Here is a 23,522-nt window from a genome sequence, read left to right as displayed (position 1 = left end):
ATTACTCCTGAGTTTGTGATGACACTCCTGCTGGTCACATAAAAGCTTATCAAAGACAATATATAGCCCACAATACTTGGTTACAACTGAGAGTGTGACCATTTTATGCATTCATTGTGTTACCCTTTTGTTTCAGGGGGACAGGATCACACTACACAGTTTAACCTGAATACCAGAGTTCCTGATCCCCATCACCACGAAAGCCAATGAGATGTGAATTATTCAAGCAGACAGCAATCTGGGAAGGCAGTATGCTAACACTCTAAAACTGCCTACCATCTCATCTCCTTCTTGAATACTCAGCTGGCAAGTCATCAGAAGCAGGCAATCATTTCGGGGCTCAATTTTGTCCCTACCGTCAGGTGGCCAGCTGCATTCTGAGACATTTGATGTCTCCTGTCATCATCCCTTGCACACTTCCATCATTCCATAGATGTCTGGGCTCAGACACTCACTGAAACACTGAGTCTAAGACAATGTCTACCACAATCAACCTTGTACACTCCTCCAAGGGCATCTGGGCTAGGGAAGTTTCACTAAAAACAAGAAAACTAAAACTGTAGGTACATGTTAAGCTAATAATAATAGGTTTGCAAATTCCTCTGTACATGTGAGTCCTTATAACACAGAATATAAAAGTGGCTCTAGCCATCCCTCCCACCTCATATCAGTAGCTCAGGCTGGCACTCAACAAACCTACCTCCCCCACCTCCAGTGCTGGATTATAGGTGTGTAAGTAATCCTACTTGGCACAATTTTTATCACTATTTTAGTGTGCTACTTCTACTTACAAAAAAGTACTACAAAACAGGATTTTATGTCATGTTGCAATCACAGCTGCCTCACACTTCCTGTTTACTTGTTTCTGTAATGGTCTGTCTGTCCCTTTAAGAGACAAGCCCTGCCCACTCCCCCCCCCCCCACACACACACCAAGGCAAGCAGATCTTTCTTCCTCTTCCAACCTGAGTTCCTTCTTTTCTGTCTCTCTCCTGAAGAGGTAGCTTCTGCTTCTCTCCTTTCTCCCTACTTGTCCCCCTTTTTCCTTCTTTCTTCCCATTTCTCTCTCTCTTTCTCTCTTTCTCTCTCTCTCTTTGCTTTTCTCCCTTCTCCCCTTTCCCCCTTTCCTTTTCTCCTCCATAACCCACTAAATAAATATCCACTTTCTCTGCGTGGCATGCCTAATAGGTCTCTGTCTCTCACCCGCAGCAGGGCTCCCTGCCTGGGACCAGCTGCCTTTATGTCTCGCCATGGTCTTGTGCCCACTGCCCACTGGCACCACTCGGGGACCTGCAGCGTTTTACTTTTACCATACGCCATTGATATTGGCTCACACAATTAGCCAACTTTATTTAGGGAATCAGACAATTCATACTTTAAGGGTTGAGAAAGGTCACTTAAGTAAAGTTCTCATAAGTTCAGGCTATATACAATCACAAGGACGAGTCACATCTGTCAAAAATACATTTCTCCATAGAGGCATATAAAGGAGAGTTTAAACATTAATTGAATAACAACAGCAAGCAATAATGGGTAATCTGAAGTAAACTCAGTCCTATCACACCTGGAAGCAGCACAAAGACGCATTCCAAGAACAGTTCCATGCTTTGAAGCAGTTAAGGTCACAAGACTCTTGTGTTCTTAGAGTGTTCTCCCAGTGCTCAGAATCCTCCTTGCAGGACTGTTTCTGAACCGTGTATGTTCTGACACCCATCTTCTGGCTGTCTTCTCCAATGATTGGTAAATGGATTGACTCATGGATGTGCTTTTGTTTTGTGACCATTAAAATTCATGTCATCACTTCCACATAGTAGAACATGACATCAGGAACCTGAATCTGTGTTCAGGCCATTGGCACTCATATTTGGTTAAATATAAGCTATCCCTATTCCCTGGGTTGGAGAAATCTATATTCTTCATTAACAAAGGTTGTAATCATTGCAGCTAAGCCAGAAAGGGTTCCTTGCAGTCGGGAGCCAAGGAATACCACAAAGTAACCACAAAGAATAGTTGCTTACAGCCCAGCTTCAGTGAAAGGTTTCCCCAATGTAACAACTCTGCTCCCTCGGGGGAGGGTTTCCCCAGTGAAGGCTCTTGTGAAAGTTGTTCAGTCTAGGGTACAGCGGCCTGATGAGAAACCCTGGGAGGAGCCACATACTGCATGAGACTCATCCTTGGCGTCCTTGGTACCTGACAGTGCATAAATCATGTTCAGTAAATCTTCACTAACTGAATCCTCTGCTATACTTAAAGAGAAAAATAACCTGATTCCCCATCTTCATCCAAACCAAGATAAACATTCAGGGACTTGTGTTGTGATCAGTAGTAGAGTAATAGCAATGATTATAAGGGACATTTAGTAACTATCACATAAGATCTATTGTAATTCCGGAGCCCCGTGGAAATGCACCCCCACAGTTAATGCAGACACTGTACAGCAGCTGTCCTCAGACTAACAGCCTGGGCATCAGTGGGAATTCACTAGAACTGACCTCTGACCCCAGCCAGAACTCTAGAAAACTCCAAAGCAGAACCCAGCAGTTTGTGTTTCAATAAGCCCCAGGTTTCGGTAAGATGAACGTTCAGGGCAGAATCTGTGTAATCACACAGTAAATGGGTGACTTCATGCGCAGATTGTATTTTTTTTCTTTTCGAGACAGGGTTTCTCTGTAGCTTTGGGGCCTGTCCTGGAACTAGCTCTTGTAGACCAGGCTGGCCTCGAACTCACCGCCTGCCGCTGCCTCCCGAGTGCTGGGATTGAAGGCAGGCGCCACCACGCCTGCATTTAAAAACAAAATTATCCTAGCCTAACTGCCCGCAGCTTCTCTACAGAGAAACCGCCTCAGACTGACAGGCTATTTGGCAGGTCTCAGCCAATCAGAAGCTAAGATCGACCCAGCAGCCCACCCTAGCGATGCGATTGGCTGACTCCCGCAGCGCGAACCAATTAGCGCCCGGCGCCCGCCGAGGCACCGCGCGCACTTTCGGTTTAACATGGCGGCGGCTGTCACCTCAGCGGCCCCGAGTGCGCTGTGCTGTGCGGGCCGGGAAGATGAGGACTGTCCAGAGAGTGAGGTGACCGGAGGCGACGCGGAGCTGCTCGAGCGCCAGCTGCAGGTCCCGGAAGAGGAGAACGCGGAGCTGGTGGCCGAGGTCGAGGCCGTGGCCGCCGGCTGGATGCTCGACTTCCTCTGCCTTTCTCTGTGCCGAGCCTTCCGCGACGGCCGCTCCGAGGACTTCCGCCGGACTCGGGACAGCGCGGAAGGTGAGTGCGGGCGGCGCACGGCCGGGGGGACGGGGAGGGGCTGCTGGAGAGGCCGCGCGAAACCGGCTCCTGTGAGCTGGGGTCCCCACCCCGCCCCCATTCCGCGTCCCTGTCGGGCTCGACCGCAGGACCGAATGGGCGAAGATGGAGACTATGGGAGTCAGTCCGGTTCCCACTGCCTCCTTCGCCCCCTGCCACCCAGGTGCTCTTTTAGCGGCGAGCAGCAGTCTCGTTCCCTTCCGGGAACAATTATGTAAATTTGCAAGCCCCCTGGCGATGATAAGCCAGACCTGGCCAGACGATGATGGAGATGAAAAAGTTACTATGACCGTGTGTATTTATAGTGTTAATGTAATATTTAATTGCGAATTCTCATCAAGCCATATTGACAGACTGCATCCCAGCTATAACAGCACTCGTTATTTATAGAGAAGTGTTGGTTAATCCGAGGTGCTAGTAGGTTAAGAGGGGTGCTCCAGATCCGTGTTTAGTAAAGTTTCCTCGCAGATAAAGCTGGAGCCGTGGCGTGGGTAGGTAACTTTACGTAGAAACTGAGGTCCTGGAACGAAGTCACTTCCCTATGCTGTGGTTGAGAATAGGCTACGGTTACTCTGCGCCGACAGGTTAGAGTTGGAAACGCCACCGTGAACGCCTGTTTCGTTCATACGTGTGCAGCGCATGTTAGCTTTGTGTCGCTGTAACATATAACTGACCTAGTCGGCCCATAGAAAGAAGGGGTACATCTTGCGCGGTTCTGGATGTTTCTGTGCCTGGAACTCTGAAGAGTCAGCTCATCATGATGCCCAGCTCCTCGTGGAGCCGAAGAGCAGAGCGGGCAATTTTTCAAACAGGAGGCATAATTTCAACTACCCCTGCTATTTCAAGTTAAGAGCAGTGTATCTGGGAGAGATCAAACTGATTTCAAAGGTGGCCGCTACAAAGGAGCAAAACTGTTTGATGCCAGGATGTAAGAGAGACAGGAATAAAGGTCCTACAGCCCCCTTAAAAGGACACCTTCGGTGATCTAAAATCTGCATCAAGGTTAAAGGTCTACAGTCCCTAACAAGTGTGTGGACCAAGCCTTGAGATGAAAGCATTCTAGATCTAAACTATAGCAGATGCATATAGAAAATTTAAGAAGTTGAGGGGATGCCTAGGGAGATAGTACAGTTTGAAAATGCTTTTCTTGCAAGCCAGGGACCTTAGTTTGATCCCCAGAACCCAGGGGAGGGTTGGGGAGAGCTTGGGGGAGTGGGATGATTGAGAAGAGGGAAGGAGATATCTTAATTAAGGGAGCCATTTTGGGTTTGGCAAGAAGCTTGGCTCTAGAGGGATTCCCAGATGTCCACGGGGATGTCCCCAGCTAGGACCCTGGGCAGTGGAGGAGAGGGTGCCTGAACTGGCCTTGTCAAGTAGTCAGACTGATGACTATCTTGAATATCACCATAGAACCTTCTTCAGGCGACAGATGGAGATAGAGACAGAGTCCCACATCAGAGCACTGGACTGAGCTCCCAAGGTCCAGTTGAAGAGCAGTAGGAGGGAGAATATGAACCACTAGGGGCTGGTCCACCCACTGAGACAGTGTGCTTGAGCTAATGGGAGCTCACCAAATCCACCTGGACTGGGACTGAATGAGCATGTAATCAAACCGGACTCTCTGAATGTGGCTGGCAATTGGGGCGGACTGAGAAGCCAATGATAATGGCACTGGGATTTGTCTCTACTGCATGTACTGGCTTTTGGGGACCCTATTCTTTTTGGATGCACACCTTCCTAGACCTGGATGGTGGAGGGAGGGCCTTGGACTTCCCACAGGGCAGGGTACCCTGCCCTCTCTTAGGACTGGAGGGGGAGTGAGGATGAGTAGGGGAGCAGGAGGGAAGTGGGAGGAGGGGAGGAAGTGGAAATTTTGATTGGTATTATTGGTATTATTTATAAAGTAATAAAAAATAATTAAAAAAAGAAAGAAAAAGCTTAACATACTTGTATTCACAGCGCTGGGAAGACAAGGTTCACTGGCCAGCCAGCCTAACCTACTTTGGCAAGCTTCAGACCAATGGAAGGCCTTTCTTAAAAGGGAGAGTGTTGGGCCCAGGTCTGCCCTTGTTCCTGGGGCTCATCTTGAGGACAGTTTCTGGTCAGATGACTAAGCATTCTGTTTGTTCCTGTGCTCCCTCTGCCCCGCCTGGTGATTTGTTGTAGGGCATTGTTGACCCTATTGTTGGTATGGTAATTTCCCACCTGCCTAGGTGGAAGTCCTTGTGCAGCAGTTAGATAAGGTAATTTCCCACCTGACTAGGGGGAAGTCCTTGTGCAGCAGTTAGATATGGTAATTTCCCACCTGCCTGGGTGGAATTCCTTGGGCTGGAGTGGGGTATTTAAGATTTTCCCCAAGGCTAAATAAACGGCATTGGCTGATCTCCTTCCGAATGACCCAGGTCTCTTTGTGTGCTCTTTCTATTTCCAGGCCCTTGTCCGACTCGCGTAAGGTACAGTGGCGTGCGAACTGTACCGAGGGGGTAACACAGAATCGGGTGTTACAGGAGAGGGTGGGTGAGGAGAGCTGGCTCGGTAGTTAGGAACACTAACTGCTCCTCCAGAAAACCTGGGCTTGATTCTCAGCACTCACATGGCAGAGTCTGGAACTCTAGTTCCAGGGTATTTAATGCTCTCTTCTGACCTCAGCATGCACTCTATACACCTATTACACAGACAGACATGCACGAGAAATAAGAATGAAATCTTTTGTTTAAATGTTAAAAAAAAAGTTTTATAGCACTTGCAGAATGAGAGCCAAGTTTATCCTCTTGCCTGTGTGTGAGAGATCCAGGAATATGGTTCGCTCACCAGCATGCACATTCATTGCCAAGTGCATCTTTGTGAGAATTCAAATGTTTGAGAAGTAAATTTTTTAAACTCGATCTTTATGAATTGAACAAACTCAGTGGAAACCTTGACATATGTATAATATTTCCTATAATATAAAGAATTTTATAGTATGAATTTCAAAGTGGTAGTTTGATACACTATAATTTAGATGTGAATCTTTCTTTGGTATTCTAAAAGTAATTTTGAGTATTTCACAACTGAGTTACATTGTGTAAGAACACTGTATTGCAAAACTTTTTTTCTGATTTTTAAGAAATTGAATGATTAGAATCTATAGTTCTGTCAGGCGGTGGTAGCACATACCTTTAATCCTAGCACTTGGGAGGTTGAGGCAGGCAGATCTCTGTGAGTTTGAGGCCAGCCTGGTCTACAGAACTAGTTCCAGAACAGGCTCCAAAACTACACAGAGAAACCCTGTCTTGAAAAACTTTTTTTCAAAAAAGACTGTAGTTCTAAATTTATGATCAGTTTTTGTTGGGTGTTTTATTAGTCAAGCTTCTCTAGAGTAACAAGCTATATATATATATATATATATATATATTTATATTTAGAATAAGTCTATACATAGAAAGGGGGTTTAAAAGAATGATTGACAGGCTGTGGTCCAGCTAATCCAGCAATGGCTGCCTATGCACACAAGAGTCCAAGAATCCAGTAAGTGTTCAATCCATGTGCTTGATGTCGCAGATGGCCTTCAGTATATGCCAGAATCCCAAAGAAATAGGCTCTAATGTCAGGAAAAGAATGTTTATGGAGGGTGGGAGGAAACTGGCAAAAAGAGCTTCCTTCTTCCATGTCCTTTTTATATATATTCTACAAAAACATATGGCCGAGATTAGAGGTGGATCTTCCCACCTCAAAAGATCTGGATCAAAGATTTGTCTTCTCACCTAATTTCCAGATTAGAAGTGGATCATCTCACTTCAGATGGTTCAATTAAGCAAAAAAGAAAGAAAGAAAGAAATCATTCATAGGCATGTCAAACCATTTTTGGTTTTAGTTAATTCCAAATGTAGTCAAGTTGAGAACCAAGAATAGCCATCCCACATGTTTATAATCTAATACTTAACATTGTCTTGTGGCTATTAGATTGTGATAATATTTTAATAAAGTCTTTCTTCTCTTTTTTAGCTATTATTCATGGACTACCCAGTCTTACAACTTACCAGTTGAGAACTGTATATATATGTCAGTTTTTGACAAGAATTGCAGCAGGAAAATCTCTTGGTAAATACAAATTTTTATTTTATATTAGAATCTTTTATGTCTAAATATAAGACATGAGAAACTGATGAACACTATATTTCCTTTTGGCTGGGGGAAAGAAGGTTTGCCTACCCATAGTTGGCATACACATAAGCTTATCTAAAGCAAATAAATATAGTTTTATCTTTGTAGAACTGTGACTCTCAAACTTTAACCTGCTACATATTATTTAAAGGGCTTCTTAAAACAGTGGAGCCATTCTGCCTCACCATGAGTTTAGCTCCCAGATGATTCAGATGTTACAGTGGGCGGACTACCTAGATTCCAGGAGATGTCATTTGAAGTTTCCTTATATAACTTAGTGATAACAGCTACCATACATACAGTGTTTACTGTCAGCTATTTAAACTTGATGCCTGTCCTTATACAAGAAAACATAGTTTGTGGCTGTAATCTGTCTCCCTTGTTTCCATGGTTCATCTTAGATTATAATGAGCAATGTTAGTTCATTTTATCATTTTATAATTTACAAAATACTTTCCTATTAATACTTGCTGGTGAGCAGTACTTGCATGAAACTATTTACTTATAAAAATATATAAACTCTCAGAATATTAGTATCATACTGAACCATCCCTGAGCCATGTAGCCTGCTTTATTTGGAGAATGAAATTAGGAGCTTGTTGTCTGATATTATTCCTGGGGAGATGATTAATCTCCTGAAATATGGGACCCATGACAAACCAAAGTAACACTGATAGCAGATTCTTCCTTGTGGACCAGGGTTTACTGTAGTTACTTACAAGACCATGAACAACTCAAAGGCAGTCACACCAACAACAACTCAGCCAGCATGAGTGGCAACTCAGGAAAGCTCTCTGAGTAACTTGTAGTCAGTCCAGCAGTTAGGGAGTCTCCTCTCCTGAGTGGTTCCTACATAGCTATGGGGGTGGGGGGGACTTGCACATCTGGTAAGCTTCAGGGACTTCCTGAGTCTTTTGAGTTAATTACTTACTGAATCTTCATACACTTCCCTCTAGGCTGGAGTGTTTGAACTAGAAGGAAACTATTACCTGACTGGTTAGAGCAGATGCAGAAGAGAGGGCTTTGTGTAGCTTAGAGCCTATGGCTGATGTAGACACAATTGAGAAATTGCACACCATGACTTAACGTATTGTAGTTAATTGGGTGGTTTTATAGATCATGTGCCAGATTATTCTAAACTGCCTAGCCATGCTTTACACATAATAGTTACTCTTTATATCTTAGTTTTTTTTTTTTTTCAGGTAATCTTCCCTTCAAGGGATAAAAACAGATTTTTTGAGTAACTTGTGGTTGACTTGTTTTGCTTGTTCATTTTTACAGAGACAGAAATTGAACTCAGGGTCTTGTGCATTTTAGTCAAATGCTATACAGCTGAGCCATGCATATTCATCCTGACCCCATGGCTAAATCTTTTAAGTGTACCAGGATTCTGTTTTGAATATATATCTTAGATAAAAACCACAAAGATCAGCGAACAAGAATCACTGTCTCATAATTGATTCAAAGGAGATAGTAGTTAAAGTTTAGGGTTTTGTTTATTTGTGTTTTGCAGTGCCCTGTACCTAGGGCTTTTGACTAACAGGTGAATAGCCACCATCAAGCTACAACCCCAAACAACTTCATTTTAATTTATGTATCGCATTTTCAGTGACCTTTCAGTGATTGCTCTATAGTAAATAGTAGAAATATTTCCTGATAGAAATATGGTCTATGTTTGAAATTTAAGATGTTTTAGTAATTAAATTAAGACAACTAAAAGGAAGTTGAGTTAATTTTAACAGTATCTTGTTTAACCCAGTAATCCAATATTTTTAAAATATGCCAACAAGTAATGTACAAAATGTTAATAAGCTATCTTATTTTTTGTAGTAAGCTTATGATGTAGTACTTTATGCTTAAAGGATATCTATCTGGACTACTTGCATTTTAACTGCTAAGTGCTTACAAGTAGGTAGTAGCTGCCATAGTGGGTCCTGTCCCTAGCCCCACAGAGCTGTAAAATAAGCCATCTCAAGCAGAAAAAAATGTTTATGACAGGTTTTCTCATCTCAAAAGACTTGCTTTTAAAATGTACCCAGGCTGCCCAGAAATTCCTAGTCCTCCTGCCACAGCTCCTGAGCACAGAGACTTACAGGTGTCACCATGCCTGACTATTTCCTAAGATCTAAGATTATGAATTTCCAGGCCTCCTACACTGCAACAGAATTCAGCAGACACACTGTGAGGAAAAGCCAGTCATGTGTTTTCAGTTTCTTTAGTTTCCAGCCTACCAACCCAATGTCAAGGAATCCATAAGAAGCTTTTCTTATTTCCCCTCTCTCTTGTAAAAATACTGCCTACTCTACCAGATCTTCAAACCTCATCCAAAGTAAGCCAGGAAAGAAAACAGGAAAGAGATACAAATTAGCAGCTCACCTCCGAGGAGACTCTTGAGGACTGTGGTTTGCCTCATTCTCCTTGCTCCCATGCCTGCTTTTTGTCCTTTGCACATGACTCACACTTCCCACCTGTGCTCCTAGTTAGAAGGGGTTCATGTGATCCTTGTTGCTTTGCCTATTCTGCTTTGTATTGGGGTCTTTTGTTCTTACACTTGAATTTTAGGGTTCTATGAAAAACGTAAGTGGAATTCCTATGGACTAAATTGAATCTGTTGTTCACTTTCACAGTGATAGCCATTTTTGCACTATTCTGTCAATCTGGGGGTATGGGATGTCTTTTAATCTTTTAGTGTCTTCAATTTCTTCAGTATCTTAAATTCTTCCTTGCATAGATCTTTCACCTCCTGGGTTAGCTTTAATCCTAGGAACTTTATTTTATTGTGATCAGGATTTTTTTTCCTGGTATCTTTCTCAACGAACTCATTATTGGTATAAAGGAAAGCTTCTAAATTTTCCATTTTAATTTTATATTCTGCTAATTCACTAAAAGTGTTTATCAAATCCAAGTGTTTTGTAGAGTATTAGGGTCTTTTGGATACAGGATCATGCCGTCTGCTGAGGTGAACTGTTCTTTGAGGCACACAGTAAGTGGGCTCTAAGGGTCCTGGTATCTGCTCTCCTAGGTGTAGTCCTACTTCAGAGAAAGAGGTGCCTATAAGCTCTCTTTACTGTAAGATGCCTTTTGTGTCCCTCTGCCTTATAGTCCATCTCAGCTTTCTCAGACATTCTCTTCATCCTGTCTGTATTTCTTGGTTATTTTCTTATTCTCCTTTTTGTTTTTCTTCTTACAGCATTTTAGCTTCATGTGTGCGGAGTAAGTGCTCCACTGAACTGCATCCCTAGGTCATAATCTAGAGTTTAAACAATTTCCAGATGTACTTAGTCATCCATATGTTTGAAAATTTCTGAATGGTTCTGAAGTAGAGCAAACAGCCAGTGGCATAATGAGTGTACATCTAGGAAAGTGCCAGTTATGCTGGCTTGTCCTCATTGCCCATTTATGGATATGCGAAGTGCACATGGACAGGGATTGTTTTCATCTTTTTGTTTTGAAACAAGGTCTCACCCAGGCTAGGCTTGAATTGTGAGAGAAGTGCTGAAATTATAGACTTGAGTTGCCATGTGTAGTGGTTTTCTCTTTGTGTTTGTATCTTAAGTACACAACACAACTTGGATTATAAATTAATAATTTTTTTAAAATCTGAACTATTGGAAATGCCAAAAGAGGCCAACAGAAAATTACAATCCTTGAAACTGCTTATATGGACATACTATTTAGTGTATGAAATTATACCCAGCTTTTAAAATTCTCTTCAATATATTCATATATTTTTTAGTTGAGTTGTAATGAACCAAAACAGCTTGGAAACTAGAGTTTTAGAGGAATATAACTAGTAAATGGTTCCTGCCCCCAAAATTTCAAATATAGTTGTATGATCGAATAAGAGCATTTTACCTTCAAGACACTTGAAATGGTAGCCAGGCATGGTATTGCATATATTGTATTCCCAGCACTCTGGAGGCCAAGACAGAAAGAACTGGAGTTTGAGGCCAACCTGTGCTACATAGCAAGACCTTGTCTTAAAAACAATAAATAAAAAGTTTCTGACTTTTATAATTTCAATGGTTTTATTTTTCCTTTGTGTGTGTGTGTATAATGAACAAATTAACTTAGAAAATCATTTTCCAAAACTGTTCTGTATGAAAACTACCTAGCATGTAGAATATAGTTGATAAGTTTGAAAAAGAATCAAGTTTTGAAGTTTCTACTTAACTTCCAGTTATTCTGTTTTAAAAGATGCACAGTTTGAAAGTGATGAACGTATTACACCCTTGGAATCAGCCCTGATGATTTGGGATTCAATTGAAAAGGAATGTGACAAACTTCATGAAGAAATACAGAATTTAATTAAAATTCAGGTATGAGTATTATTTTGTGCTTGTTTTACTAGAATAGTCTATCAATTACTTGGCTCATTGATGAAATAAAACACCTTAAGGAGAGTCTGTAGAGATGGTTTAGTAATTAAGAGCAGTTCTGCTTTTTCAGAGGACCTGAGTTCAGTTCCCAGCATCCACAATAGGAGTGCACAGCCACCTGTAACTCCAGTTCCCTGTTCTGGTCTCTGCAGGCACCTGCACACATGTACATGCACACATATTTATATACATAAAGAAAAATAAATTCTGAGGAAAAAATGAAAACATAATCAGAGAAGAAGGGTTTATTTTAGCTTATAATTTGAGATGGTAGCAGTCCATGTTGTGGGAGGCATAGCATACGAGTGTAAAGTGATTGGTCATCTTGTGTTGAGTTAGGAAGCAGAGAGAGATGAATGCTTAGTGTTCACGTACTTCTTTTTGTTCAGCCCATAACATAACCTTCGCCCATGGAATAGTGCTGCTGATGTTGAGGGTAGGTCTTCACTTCTCAGTTAGTCCGTTCTGGAAATGGAGACTGAATATTAACTGTCACAAATATGAAAACATTTAACATCCAGAATAAAAATAACCTGTCAGAAGTTGAGTATAAACCTAGTGAGAATTTTAATGACATCTTTTCATTTGAACATTGACTATAGTCTTCACATGAGCACCGAGCCCAGAACTTAATGTTTTATATTCAGGTGTGTGTTGCCTCCATATTGTAGGAAGCACTGTAGCTATTTAGAGATTACCAAACAAACTTTAAAACTAAGGATTCATGCTCTCCTCTTTTTTACCTAAGGACTATAAATATTGGGGGAAAGTAGCAGATGCTATGATTTGCTTGTTTATTATGGGGTGTTGGTTCTGGTTCTGAGGATTGAGCCCAAGACCTCACACATGCCATGCATGCCATGTGTGGATTTTTGTGAACAAGAGTATGTAGAATTTTAACCATGCTAAGATCTGAATTACAGTAGACTGCTTAAGAATAAGAAAGCAGAAAAGTCAAACATCTACCTTCCAGCTAAAGCAAATATTTCCTTAGTTCAATAAATTTTTCCTCAGCTTTAGAAGTTTTGTAAGAATTTTTTTTTTAAGTTGTCCGAGAGAGAGAGACCCAAAGTAGTATCCTACTTAGTGTGATTGTCAAATGAAATTAGGACCTGGAGATGTGACATTGGGTAGTAAAACACCTGCTTCTTGTAAGAATTCAACTTAGAAAAAAGAGACTTTTCATATTTTCCCTATCTTTGCAATGCTAAAGAAAGCTCTTTTTAATTAATTATGCTTTTTAAAATTAATTAATTTATTTATTATGCATACAACATTCCCTCCATGTATGCCTGCATGCCAGATTTCATTATAGCCACAGTGTGGTTGCTGGGAATTGAACTCAGGACCTCTAGAAGAACAGCCAATGCTCTTAACCTCTGAGCCATCTCTTCAGCCCTAAAGAAAGCTTTCACTACACTACTAGACAGTTGAGATGGTGCCATGGTATTTGTGTGTTGTTGCTTTGCCACACTGTGGTATGCAGCTCACACAATGGTGTACTGTCTCCACCATGTAGAGCATATGGAAATGAGCAGTGGGAGCAGTATATTTCTAGATATAATAATAAAAGCTTCCAATCTATTTATTAGTTATTGCTTAGAGATGCTGAACAGACTGTAAATGTGTACAGAACTAGTGAGAATTTTTTAACTTTTTAAGCCATAATTATTTCATCATTGAAAAACTATTTTATATCTTTATCAAATAAAATGCATAAAAATGTTTAAAATGATGTCTTTCAGCATTATCTATGCATTTAGTCAAATAACGGTTGAACATTTTAAAAAGCAACTTAAGGTTTCTATATGTCATCTTTAAGGCTGTGGCTGTTTGTATGGAAAGTGGCAACTTTAAGGAGGCAGAAGAAGTGTTTGAAAGAATATTTGGTGATCCAGAATCTTACACGGTAATTATTTATAGTAAAGCAATAGAATTAATTTTACAACTGTTTGTATGGGGTGAGGAAAACAGAAAATTGAAGGAGAAAAAAAGTGATTCACCAAACTCAATATATTAAAAAAATTCTAACAATAATTAAAACAAAAATTTAGTATTCATTTACCCTTTTGTCTTTCAAGTACTTATATTTGCACTATGTCCAACTTAATATTCACATTTCGAGGGTTCAGAAACTATATTGGGGGTTTGGTGGCTGCCACATTAGGCAGCATAAGTACGGAGAGGAAATATAACTTGCTTATTTTTCTAGAATCCCCCACCTCATTTATTGATTGAATGATTGATTTTTATTGCTGTGTGGTTGAGATAAAATTCAGTTCTGTATCCAAAACTTAAAACTCAAAACTTCACCACTAAATACTAGGATTAGAGACACATACTACTGGCCTTCCCCCCCTTTTCCCTTCTTCTGTACTTTCTTTTCCCTTTTTCTTTTCTTTTCTTTTTTCTTTTATTTTTTATTTTTGAGATGGGATCTCAGGAGTGTGACATCACACCCAGCTGGAGTTTGTTATAGGATCATTTGCAGTTTGTCTGTGTATATTAATATAGTCAGTAGGCCTCTCGTTTTTATTAAAAACAGTGTTGCTAGGGTAAATTAAATATCTTCAAAGAAAGCATAATCTTACATTTTTAGGAATTTTTTTATTGAACATCTGTACCAATAGAAGAAAATAATGTGTTCTAGGTATTTGAGTAGGTGTGTTTGCACCAAGGAAGAGACTTGTGTGAGGAGCCCCTCCATCAGGGAACTAACTAGCTAGAAATGAAGCTCTCTGTGAACGCTAGCAGTTGCCTCACATGTGCATGTCCTTTGCTCCTTGGCACCTCAGCAAGAAAGGTTAGCTAGGCATGGATAGTACAGACAGACTTGTAATACTACATCCAAGCCCAGGGGTGTGTGTGTGGTGAGAGAGAGAGATCCTTTTGAGATGGGGAGGAGAGAAAGAAATCCTGAGACAGATGTGTGTGTGGGGGTGAGAGACAGATCCTTCTGAGGCAGGTGGGGGGTGAGAGAGAAATCCTTTGAGACAGGTATTTGGGGGAGGTGAGAGAGACTATCTCAAATAAAAACCTAGAACCTCATCCAAATCTTGTCATTTGAGGAAGTCTTCTCCAGCATAACTACTAACCAGCCTTCTCACACTAAAAGTCTGTTTTATAATGGAATTATATACAAGGTTGTGATTATAATAGTTTGTTCCTTTCTTTTTGTTGTTGTTGTATGAGTAGGTAGTAGTTTATCTTTCTTGTGCTGGACATTTAAGGTGTTTTATTCTTTGCTGTAAAGTACTTTACTAGGTCTTGTGGAGCAGACTGATGCACTTTTGTTTGTTCATTGTATACTTAGGAGTAAAATTCCTAAGTACTAGCTAGACATACTCACTTGTTGTACTTATCAAATGACATTCCTTCAATTTTAGTAGGTGCTGCCTATAGTTTTCTAAAGTATTTAAAAACAGTTGCCCTATAGACCTTACCTGTGGTTTTCATTTTAGTTTTTCTCACAAATAAATAGTACTGTCATATTAGGTTTAATTTGCCTGAAAATTACTGAAGGCAGAATGCTATTTGTTGTGCTAGTAGATAGAGTTGAGGGTCTAGTTGGCATAATTAATTACTAGTTTGACCCTTCTCCCAGGATATAATACCCCATGTATTTCATCTTAGTATTGCTAGGTTAATGAAAACTCTACTCTGTTTCTGTCTCACCAGAGGAAACCTTATGGCCAATACACAAATACACTTAGGAGAAAGTATTCAACTTCTCTAGTGTTGGTATAGTCAGTAGGACATTGCCAACTAACTCATTGAACTGTTTCCCATACTTTAAGACAGCACTTTTCACTGATTAAAACAGCAACAATTGGCCTAAAAGATGGCAGAGTGCTTAGATGCCTGCATACCTTCCTCTCTGAAGTATAAATTGGTGTATTAGAGAGTCAAGGCAATATACACAAGCACACATTCCAGTGAATTCCATTTCTAGTTAAATACTTTAGAATAACTTAAGTTTTCTTTATATTCTAAAAGCCATGAAGCTTTAAAAACAAACAGGAAAAAACCCAGATCTTATTGAGACAATTTGTCTAGGATCAAACCTACAGTTTCTTCAAGTTCTATAGCATTTATTGTTTGTCCAGCACTGAGACAGCTACTTTATACGAAAAATTTATATTGAACACAAGAGGATTAAGAGAAAAATGTTTGAGCATTGCAGTAATAGCAAATAACCTAAGTTCTTCAAGCAACTAAATGAACAAATGATGACTGATAAATATACCAGACAGTTGGTACAAGTAACTTTTCCTATACATTAGCATAAGTAACTGCCAGGAACATAGAATTAAGAAAAATATAACAAGTTTCAGAAAAATCACTTTTTTACAAATGATGCTATTTGTATAAGATTAAAACCACAGGACTTCACAGATCCTGCAATGAAGTAAATTGCTTTCTATGCAAAAGTATGAAGAGCTGCACTCAGATTCCCAATACCCACATAAAAAGCCAGATATGGTAGCAGGTACATGTAATCCCAGTTCTGGGAGGCAGAGACTGGAGGATCACTGGGGGGCTTAGTGGCTAGCCCGTCATCAATCAATGAGGAGCAGGTTCAGTGAGATAACCTGTCTAAAAGTATCAGATGGAAAGCAATAGAGGAAGACTGACGTTGATGTAGGCACAGGTGAGCTCACATGCACATGCATCACATATGCATGCCAACATATATAAATAAAATTAAACCCAGTAAACTATACTGCCATTTGTAGACATATAAATATGTTGTACAAATGTAAAGAGATTTGCTCTGGGGGAAGTGGCAGTACTGGGAATGGAACTCAAGGTGTTGTGTAGACTAAGCACTGCTTATGATAAGCCATGCACACCTTCAGCCCTGAGGAATTTATAAAGATAGGGAATTCTGAGTTCTGGGTAATTAGAGACGAGGACAAACAAATGGGATGCAATCAGATTATGGAAGTAAACATATTTTTAACCATATTGGTAATATTTTGTTTTTAAACTGGGTAGTAGCCAATTAAGTTTATAATCTCTGTTCCCTCCTATGTGTCTGAAACAAAACATGTAGAAATGTGGGGGCGTTTAAAAGGAAGACAATACATGGGTCTTTTAAAGCAAAATTACAATTCTTAATTGTATCTCTTTGAGTTTATATTTACAAAATAATTGTTTTTTAATCAAATATGTATTTATTTAAAATTTGGTTTGTGTTAATACATTTCTGTTTTTTCTTTAGTCTTTAGAAAGGAAATTACTCAGGATAATCTCTCAGAAAGATGCATTCCACTCCTTTTTTCAACATTTCAGCTATAACTTCATGATGGAGAAAATTAAGAGTTATGTGGATTGTGTGCTGAATGAAAAATCATCAACTTTTCTAATGAAGGTACACGTTATCTCAAGGAGAGAGAATGTAATGATGGAGAGGACTTGAAAGAGAGAGTCTTAAAATCTGACCCAAATTTTAAGTTAATGAGTGAGTAAAGTGGAATAGCATCATTAATTTGTGGTAACTGTACTTCAGAATTTTGGGGTGTGTACACGGATATGTACACATGTGTATGTGTGCAGACGAGGGCATCACATTCCCTGCAGCAGTTGTGAGCCACCTGATGCAGGAGCTGAACTTGTCCTCAGCAAAAGAAGGTCTTTTGCTAAGACTTGTCTTCAGCTGCTAAAATTTTGTTTAAAATTGCCTACAGAACATTCTTTCTATCAAATTTATTTACAAGAGAAAAAAACCTTCCATAATGCCTATAAACCAAGCAATAGCCCATAGTTGCCAGCATCATCAGAATTGTGAAAATAATGTGATATCTTCTGTTAGCCTGTGAATAATACTTCTGCTAGAGCTGTCAAAGATTATGTGTTACTTGTTTAAAAATGCCTAATGTATTCTTTTTTCTCCTTCCCCTCCATATTCAACCTTTTTAAAGGCAGCAACAAAAGTAGTGGAAAGTGAGAAAGGAAGGACACTAGCTTCTGAGAATAAGCCAAACGCTACTAATACTGAAACAGAAACTGAAGTTAATTTGAATAAAGGAGAAAGGTTTGTATACTCTTGATTTCTTTTAAGTTCTTAGGACTATTTTGTCTTTAACATAAGTGATGCTAGCAAGCCATTAGTAAGTAATAACTGAGTAATTGATGGGCTTGAGTATTTGGAATACTATAGAATTATTTCAAGATTTACATGGAGTATGTGTTAAGCAAAGAAAGGAGTGAGAATACCAGCTTAATGTGTATAAAGTTATTTACTATTTTTAGTGAAGATGTGCTTAAGAAATGAGGTTGCAATTAGAAATCTGATTCATTTTTGCCTCTTATTTGGGCTCAGATTCTACTTACCTTTGGTATATACTAAGTTCTAGTATATTTTAAAATACTTTTCTCTATATTTTTCAAGGATATTGTGCTCTACTCAAAAAAAAAAAAAAAAAAAAAGCAGCAATTGGCTCCAATGCTGGAAGAAGTGTTCTAGTTAGTCCTATCTGTTGGAAGATAGTAATCAGTCTCAGATTATTTTCAGGTATTTTCAAGGTCAGTTTGCTTTAGAAATTTTGTTTGTTTGAGCTACCTCCTCAGCCAAGGGGCGGTGCTTTTTGGTATTTGTTTTTTGTTTAATTCTTTTGGACGTGTTTTGTGTAACTGAGGCTGTCCTTGATCAAACATTCACTAAGTCACTGAGGCTCACTTTAAACAGATCCTGATCCTCCTGCCTGCACCACCCAAATGCTACACTCAGAATATGCCACCACGGCCAGGTGGGGAACGGGAGGAAGGTTAACATTTTGGTTGTGTGTGTGTGTGTGTGTGTGTGCACGCGCATGCGAGTATCAGAGAACAAGCTGTGGGAGCTGGCTCTCTATCATGTCGGCCCCAGGTAATGAGTTTCTGGGTAGTCGAGCTTAGCAGAAAAGAAACAATAACCTTTACTCACTGAGCCATCTCTCAAGACTCTAAGGGTAAACATTGCACTTTTGTTTTTTGAGCTAACTCTACTGAAGAAGATAAAATTTGACCTTTATAAAGATTCTTTATTTTTTTTTTATTTTATTTATTATTGTGTGTGTGTGTGTGTGTGTGTGTGTATGCATTCATATGTGTACCATAGTACATGTGTAAAGGTTAGAGGGCTTCGGGTAGTAGGTTCTTTCCTTTCAGGAACATTAGTCAATATGGGTAAAGCCTCTATTAGGCACCAGCTTGACCTCTCCATGTTCATTGAGTTGTGTAGGTGTTGTCTTTAGCAATAGGGCCTTATTGTCTGTTTGTGGAAAGTCGCCAACAGCCTAGTTTGTTTGGGGGTTCCCATGGGACCCCTTTGACCACCACCAGTACTAGAAGCATCATTTGGTGACGAGATACTTGTTTGGTATTCATTTGGGACTCTCTCTCTCCTGTTATTTGATGATTTTATTTAGACTGCTGTCATATGTGTATAGTAATAGAAAGCTACTACTGTATGAAGTTTCCATGTAACGCCTCAATGGCCCTTAGCTTTAGCTGTTCCTTCCAATATTCTCTCTCCCCCTCTTTTTTCTCCCTTTCTGTTTGATCATCCAATTTCAGCCCCTTCTCCTTATCCATCTATAACTGTTCTATTTCCATATCCATCCATCCCTCTTTCCTCAGACCCTTATTGTCTACATAACCACTGTGGTGATATGGATTGTAGCTTTGCTTATCAATGACTTAACAACTAACATCCACATGTAAGTGAGTACATATGGTATTTTATCTTTTAGGTCTGAATTACTTCACTCAGGCTAATTTTTTTTTAAGCTTTATCATTTACCTAAGAGTTTCATGATTCTATGTTAACAACTGAGTAATATAAGTCATACTTTTGACCAGGATATCTACTGTATTTGCAGCCTTCCCAACCCTCATTTCAGTTATCTGAGTTATTAGTTGACATTTGCATTATTGTGGTACTTGGATTTAAGAAACCCTTATTTTACTTAATGATCACAAAGTACAAAAGTAGTGATGTACCAGAGGGTGACCTTGAACTTTGATCCACCGACCTTCAACTCTTGGTTTTTCGAGACAGGGTTTCTCTGCGGCTTTGGAGCCTGTCCTGGAGCTAGCTCTTGTAGACCAGGCTGGCCTTGAACTCACAGAGATCCGCCTGCCTCTGCCTCCCGAGTGCTGGGATTAAAGGCGTGCGCCACCACCGCCCGGCTGACCTTCAACTCTTAAGTGCTAGAATTACAGATGTACACTACTTCATCCAGCTTCTCAGAACATTATTCTACCCATTAAATTGTATGGAAAGAAATTTTTTGGTTTTTTTGAAACAGGGTTTCTCTTTCTAGCTTTGAAGTCTGTCCTGGAACTCACTCTGTAGTCGTCCAGGCTGGTCTTGAACTCAGAGATCTGCCTTCCTCTTCCTCCCGAGTGTGGAGATCAAAGGCATGCACCACCACCGCCCAGCAAGAAAAAATTTCTAAAGTAAACATGATGGCCCATCCCTGTAATCCCAGCACTTGGGAGGCTAGAGCAAGAGGATCTTGAGTTCAGAGCCAGCCTGGGCTATTTGCACAGCAAGACTGTCAAACACACAAAAAGGAAAAAAAGAACTTTGTCAGGGCTGAAGTGGCTCAGCAATTAAGAGCATTTGCTGCTTCTGCAAAGCATCCAGGTTTGGTGCCCAATAACCACTTGGTAGCTCACTACTCTGTAACTTCAGATCCAAAGAATCTGATTCCTCTTCTTACTGTCTTACATGGAGCACACACATATGTAGGCAAAACACACATGCACATAAAAAATAACTCTTTATATCAAAAAAAAGAAAGAAAAGGACCCCTTTTTGCAGGTTTTGGTGCCTTTGTTGTTTTCGCTGAGTACTTAAACATTATCTGCTTTGCCCTCCTGCTTTATACTGTCTAGCAACACAGAACAGAGTTCTCTGGTCTTCAGATACTATCATTAGTTCTTGGAAACGTTCCTTAGTTCCTCCTTCCCTCATTTTTATTCTCTCAATATAAGCTCATGCTTTCCGTTCAGTCTCCCTCAGCCATCACCTGTGTGAACTTTGCCTGGCTGATTAGAATCACTAGGTCTGTGCTCTCAGAGTGCAGGCCGTCAAGTCATGCACTCATGATAGACCCTTCACTGTGGAAATACACTATCTGTCTATCATAAGATTAATAATTCTTTGAAGTTTTTTGTTATTTTTAGTTTTTTTATTTGCTTTGGGTTTTTTGTGTGTATATATGTGTGCACACATGAGCATGCAAGCACACGCATGCTGTAGTGCAGACCTACCTGAAGGGTTCTGATTAACTTTGAACATCTTAAGTGGCTCAGTAGTTTTCATGCCTGACTCATTGCCAGACACACAATAAAAATTTGACTGAGTACTAATTACAGAGAGGAAAGTCAAAACTAGAGACAGGATTAAAATTGGTAAGCAAATATGAAAATCATTCTGGAAGCTAAACCAGGAAGAGTCAACATCAGATGGCCAGTAGCAGGACAGCAATTGACGGGATGCAACTGAAGCAGGTGTGACATTGGCAGTGTGATTGTGAGGGTAGACAAATGCCAGGAAAATTGAAAATTTACAACTATAAAACTGAAGGAGATGACTATTTTCTCTAATATAGCTTATAAGCCATTTGAGGTAATAGGAATTATAGTCAATAAGCTATAGCACAAAACCCATAGTTCATTACTAAACTAAAGATTTAGATATTGTCATTAAGATAGGTAGAGGTTTTAGTTTTGAGCATAACCTTGAAGGGAAGTTTTGTTTTGTTTTATCTCACTATGTAGCCCTGGTTGGTTTGGAGCTCGCTCTGTAGACTAGGCTGGTCTCAAATGCACAGAGATTCCAGATGTTAGGATTAAAGGGTGTATATGCATAGCTGGTTAAGATTTTTTATATGTGAAACTAGGGGTATGGCTCAGTTGGTAGGGTACTTGCCTATCTTGCACAAAGCCCTGGATTTGATTCCCAGCACAGTATAAAACCTGGAATGGTAACATATACTTAGCACTTGTGAGCTGGAAACAGTAACAGAAGCTTAAGGTCATTTTTGGTTATATAGCAAATTTGAAGCCAACCCGGCTACATGAGACCCTATCTTCAAAAGAAGTTGTGTGTGTGTGTGTGTTTGTGTGTATGTGTGTGATATATATGATACAGCTGTATCAGTGTACATATGTGTACATACATATATGTACATATATACACATATAGCATACATATCTATACCTATATATCTATATAGATATGTATATTATATCAGTAGATGCAAGAGCAAATGTGATTTCAGGGAAGAGAAATGGACCTATTGGAGGAATAGAATTGAAAATGGCCATATTGTGGTTTTGGATGCAGTTTTAGTGAGATCAAAAGGTGGGGGGTGTTGTTTTGTTTTGTTTCTAAACTTCAGTGGATGTGGCAGTGCGTGGCTTTTATGCTAGAGCACTTGAAAGACTAAAGCAGGAGGGGCATGAGTGAGTCTTGTCTGAGTTATATATTATCTCACTTCCTGCGTATTACCACATCCCCCAAAAGTTCAGTTTGAGACAGATGTTTGATAAGGAAATAAACTTGAACCCTTCAATATATATATATATATATATATATGTGTGTGTGTGTGTGTGTGTATGTATGTGTATATATATATATATATATTAACACTTGTGTTTTTTTATGTATCAAGTAGTGCTGTTAAAAGAAAACTTCATGGAATAGGAGTTTTCTAAAGGAAAACATGAAAGATTCTTGGTTGCAATATTAACTATGCTTAACTTGTATTTGGGGAAGTTTGATTTGTAACCTCTTCAAGCACATCTGAGCAAAAAGTGGCTACCTTTTAATGGACTCTGTAAGTCCTTAATTCAACCAGAATGTTCTTGTGGACTGAAATATGTCTTGACTATGCCCATTTATATATATTCTTAGAATTTTTTTTTCTTTTAAAGTGTTGATGGCCAACAGTATACAGAAACTGAATCCTTAATGGATACAGTATCCGTAATAAGGTAAAGTGACATTTTTCTTTGTCCCTAAAATCACTGATGAACGCAATTCATGTAGATTTAAATATGTTAAAATTGGTATGTAAATGGTATGATTAGATACAGCTCAGAGTCCTCTTTAACTGGATAGTCAAGACCCTTGGAATTTCTAGCTATAAAGACTTTGATATGGAATCTAGGGTTGTTTTGCATAGTTTCTAATAGACTATTGACTAACAAGGAGCATATGAGCTCATTCTGGTATTCTGTCATTATAACAAAGACTCCCTGCTAGAACAGGAAGGGCTAGAAGCTACATTTTCTTTGTTTCCATATGTTGACAGAGGTTTCTGTCCTGCCTGGTCCTGCAGCTGTTTCGTCCCAAAAAAACACACAGAGATCTACATTAACTATTTAATTGGTTGGCCTATTAGCTCAGGCTTCTTATTAACTCTTACATCTTAAATTAGCCCATAGTTCTTGTATGTGTTAGCCAAATGACTTGGTGCCTTTCATCAATGAGGCATTCTCATCTTGCTTCCTCTGCATCTAGGTGATAGCTTCAGGCTGAGACTTCCCTCTTCCCAGAATTTTCTTGTTTGTCACTCCACCTATACTTCCTGCCTAGCTACTGGCCAATCAGCATTTTATTAAAAACAATACAAGTGACAGGGTACAAGACCATTGTTTCACAGCACCCCCCCCGCTTTTTCAAAACACTGAACTCTC

At 39.7% G+C, this 23,522-nt stretch overlaps 1 protein-coding gene across 2 annotated transcripts in view; it reads left to right on the top strand.

Annotated features, from left to right (window-relative positions):
• Positions 1 to 2,992: 2,992 nt before the first annotated feature.
• Positions 2,993 to 23,522, top strand: part of Terf1 (telomeric repeat binding factor 1) — a 36,238-nt gene continuing 15,708 nt past the window's right edge. Inside the window, exons 1-7 of one of the 2 annotated variants that reach the window (XM_038348374.1) lie at positions 2,993 to 3,264; positions 7,288 to 7,383; positions 11,644 to 11,765; positions 13,648 to 13,734; positions 17,050 to 17,199; positions 17,750 to 17,862; positions 22,758 to 22,817. In XM_038348374.1, coding sequence (XP_038204302.1) covers positions 2,994 to 3,264; positions 7,288 to 7,383; positions 11,644 to 11,765; positions 13,648 to 13,734; positions 17,050 to 17,199; positions 17,750 to 17,862; positions 22,758 to 22,817 — 899 coding nt within the window. In that variant the 5' untranslated portion in view covers position 2,993. The remainder of the gene's footprint in view (positions 3,265 to 7,287; positions 7,384 to 11,643; positions 11,766 to 13,647; positions 13,735 to 17,049; positions 17,200 to 17,749; positions 17,863 to 22,757; positions 22,818 to 23,522) is intronic. The other variant, XM_038348375.1, reaches the window with a different exon arrangement.

The sequence above is a fragment of the Arvicola amphibius genome, chromosome 11, assembly GCF_903992535.2.
Source record: "Arvicola amphibius chromosome 11, mArvAmp1.2, whole genome shotgun sequence".
NCBI lineage: Eukaryota > Metazoa > Chordata > Mammalia > Rodentia > Cricetidae > Arvicola > Arvicola amphibius.
Note: the sequence above shows the minus strand (reverse complement) of the source record. Positions and strands in the feature narration are given on the sequence as shown.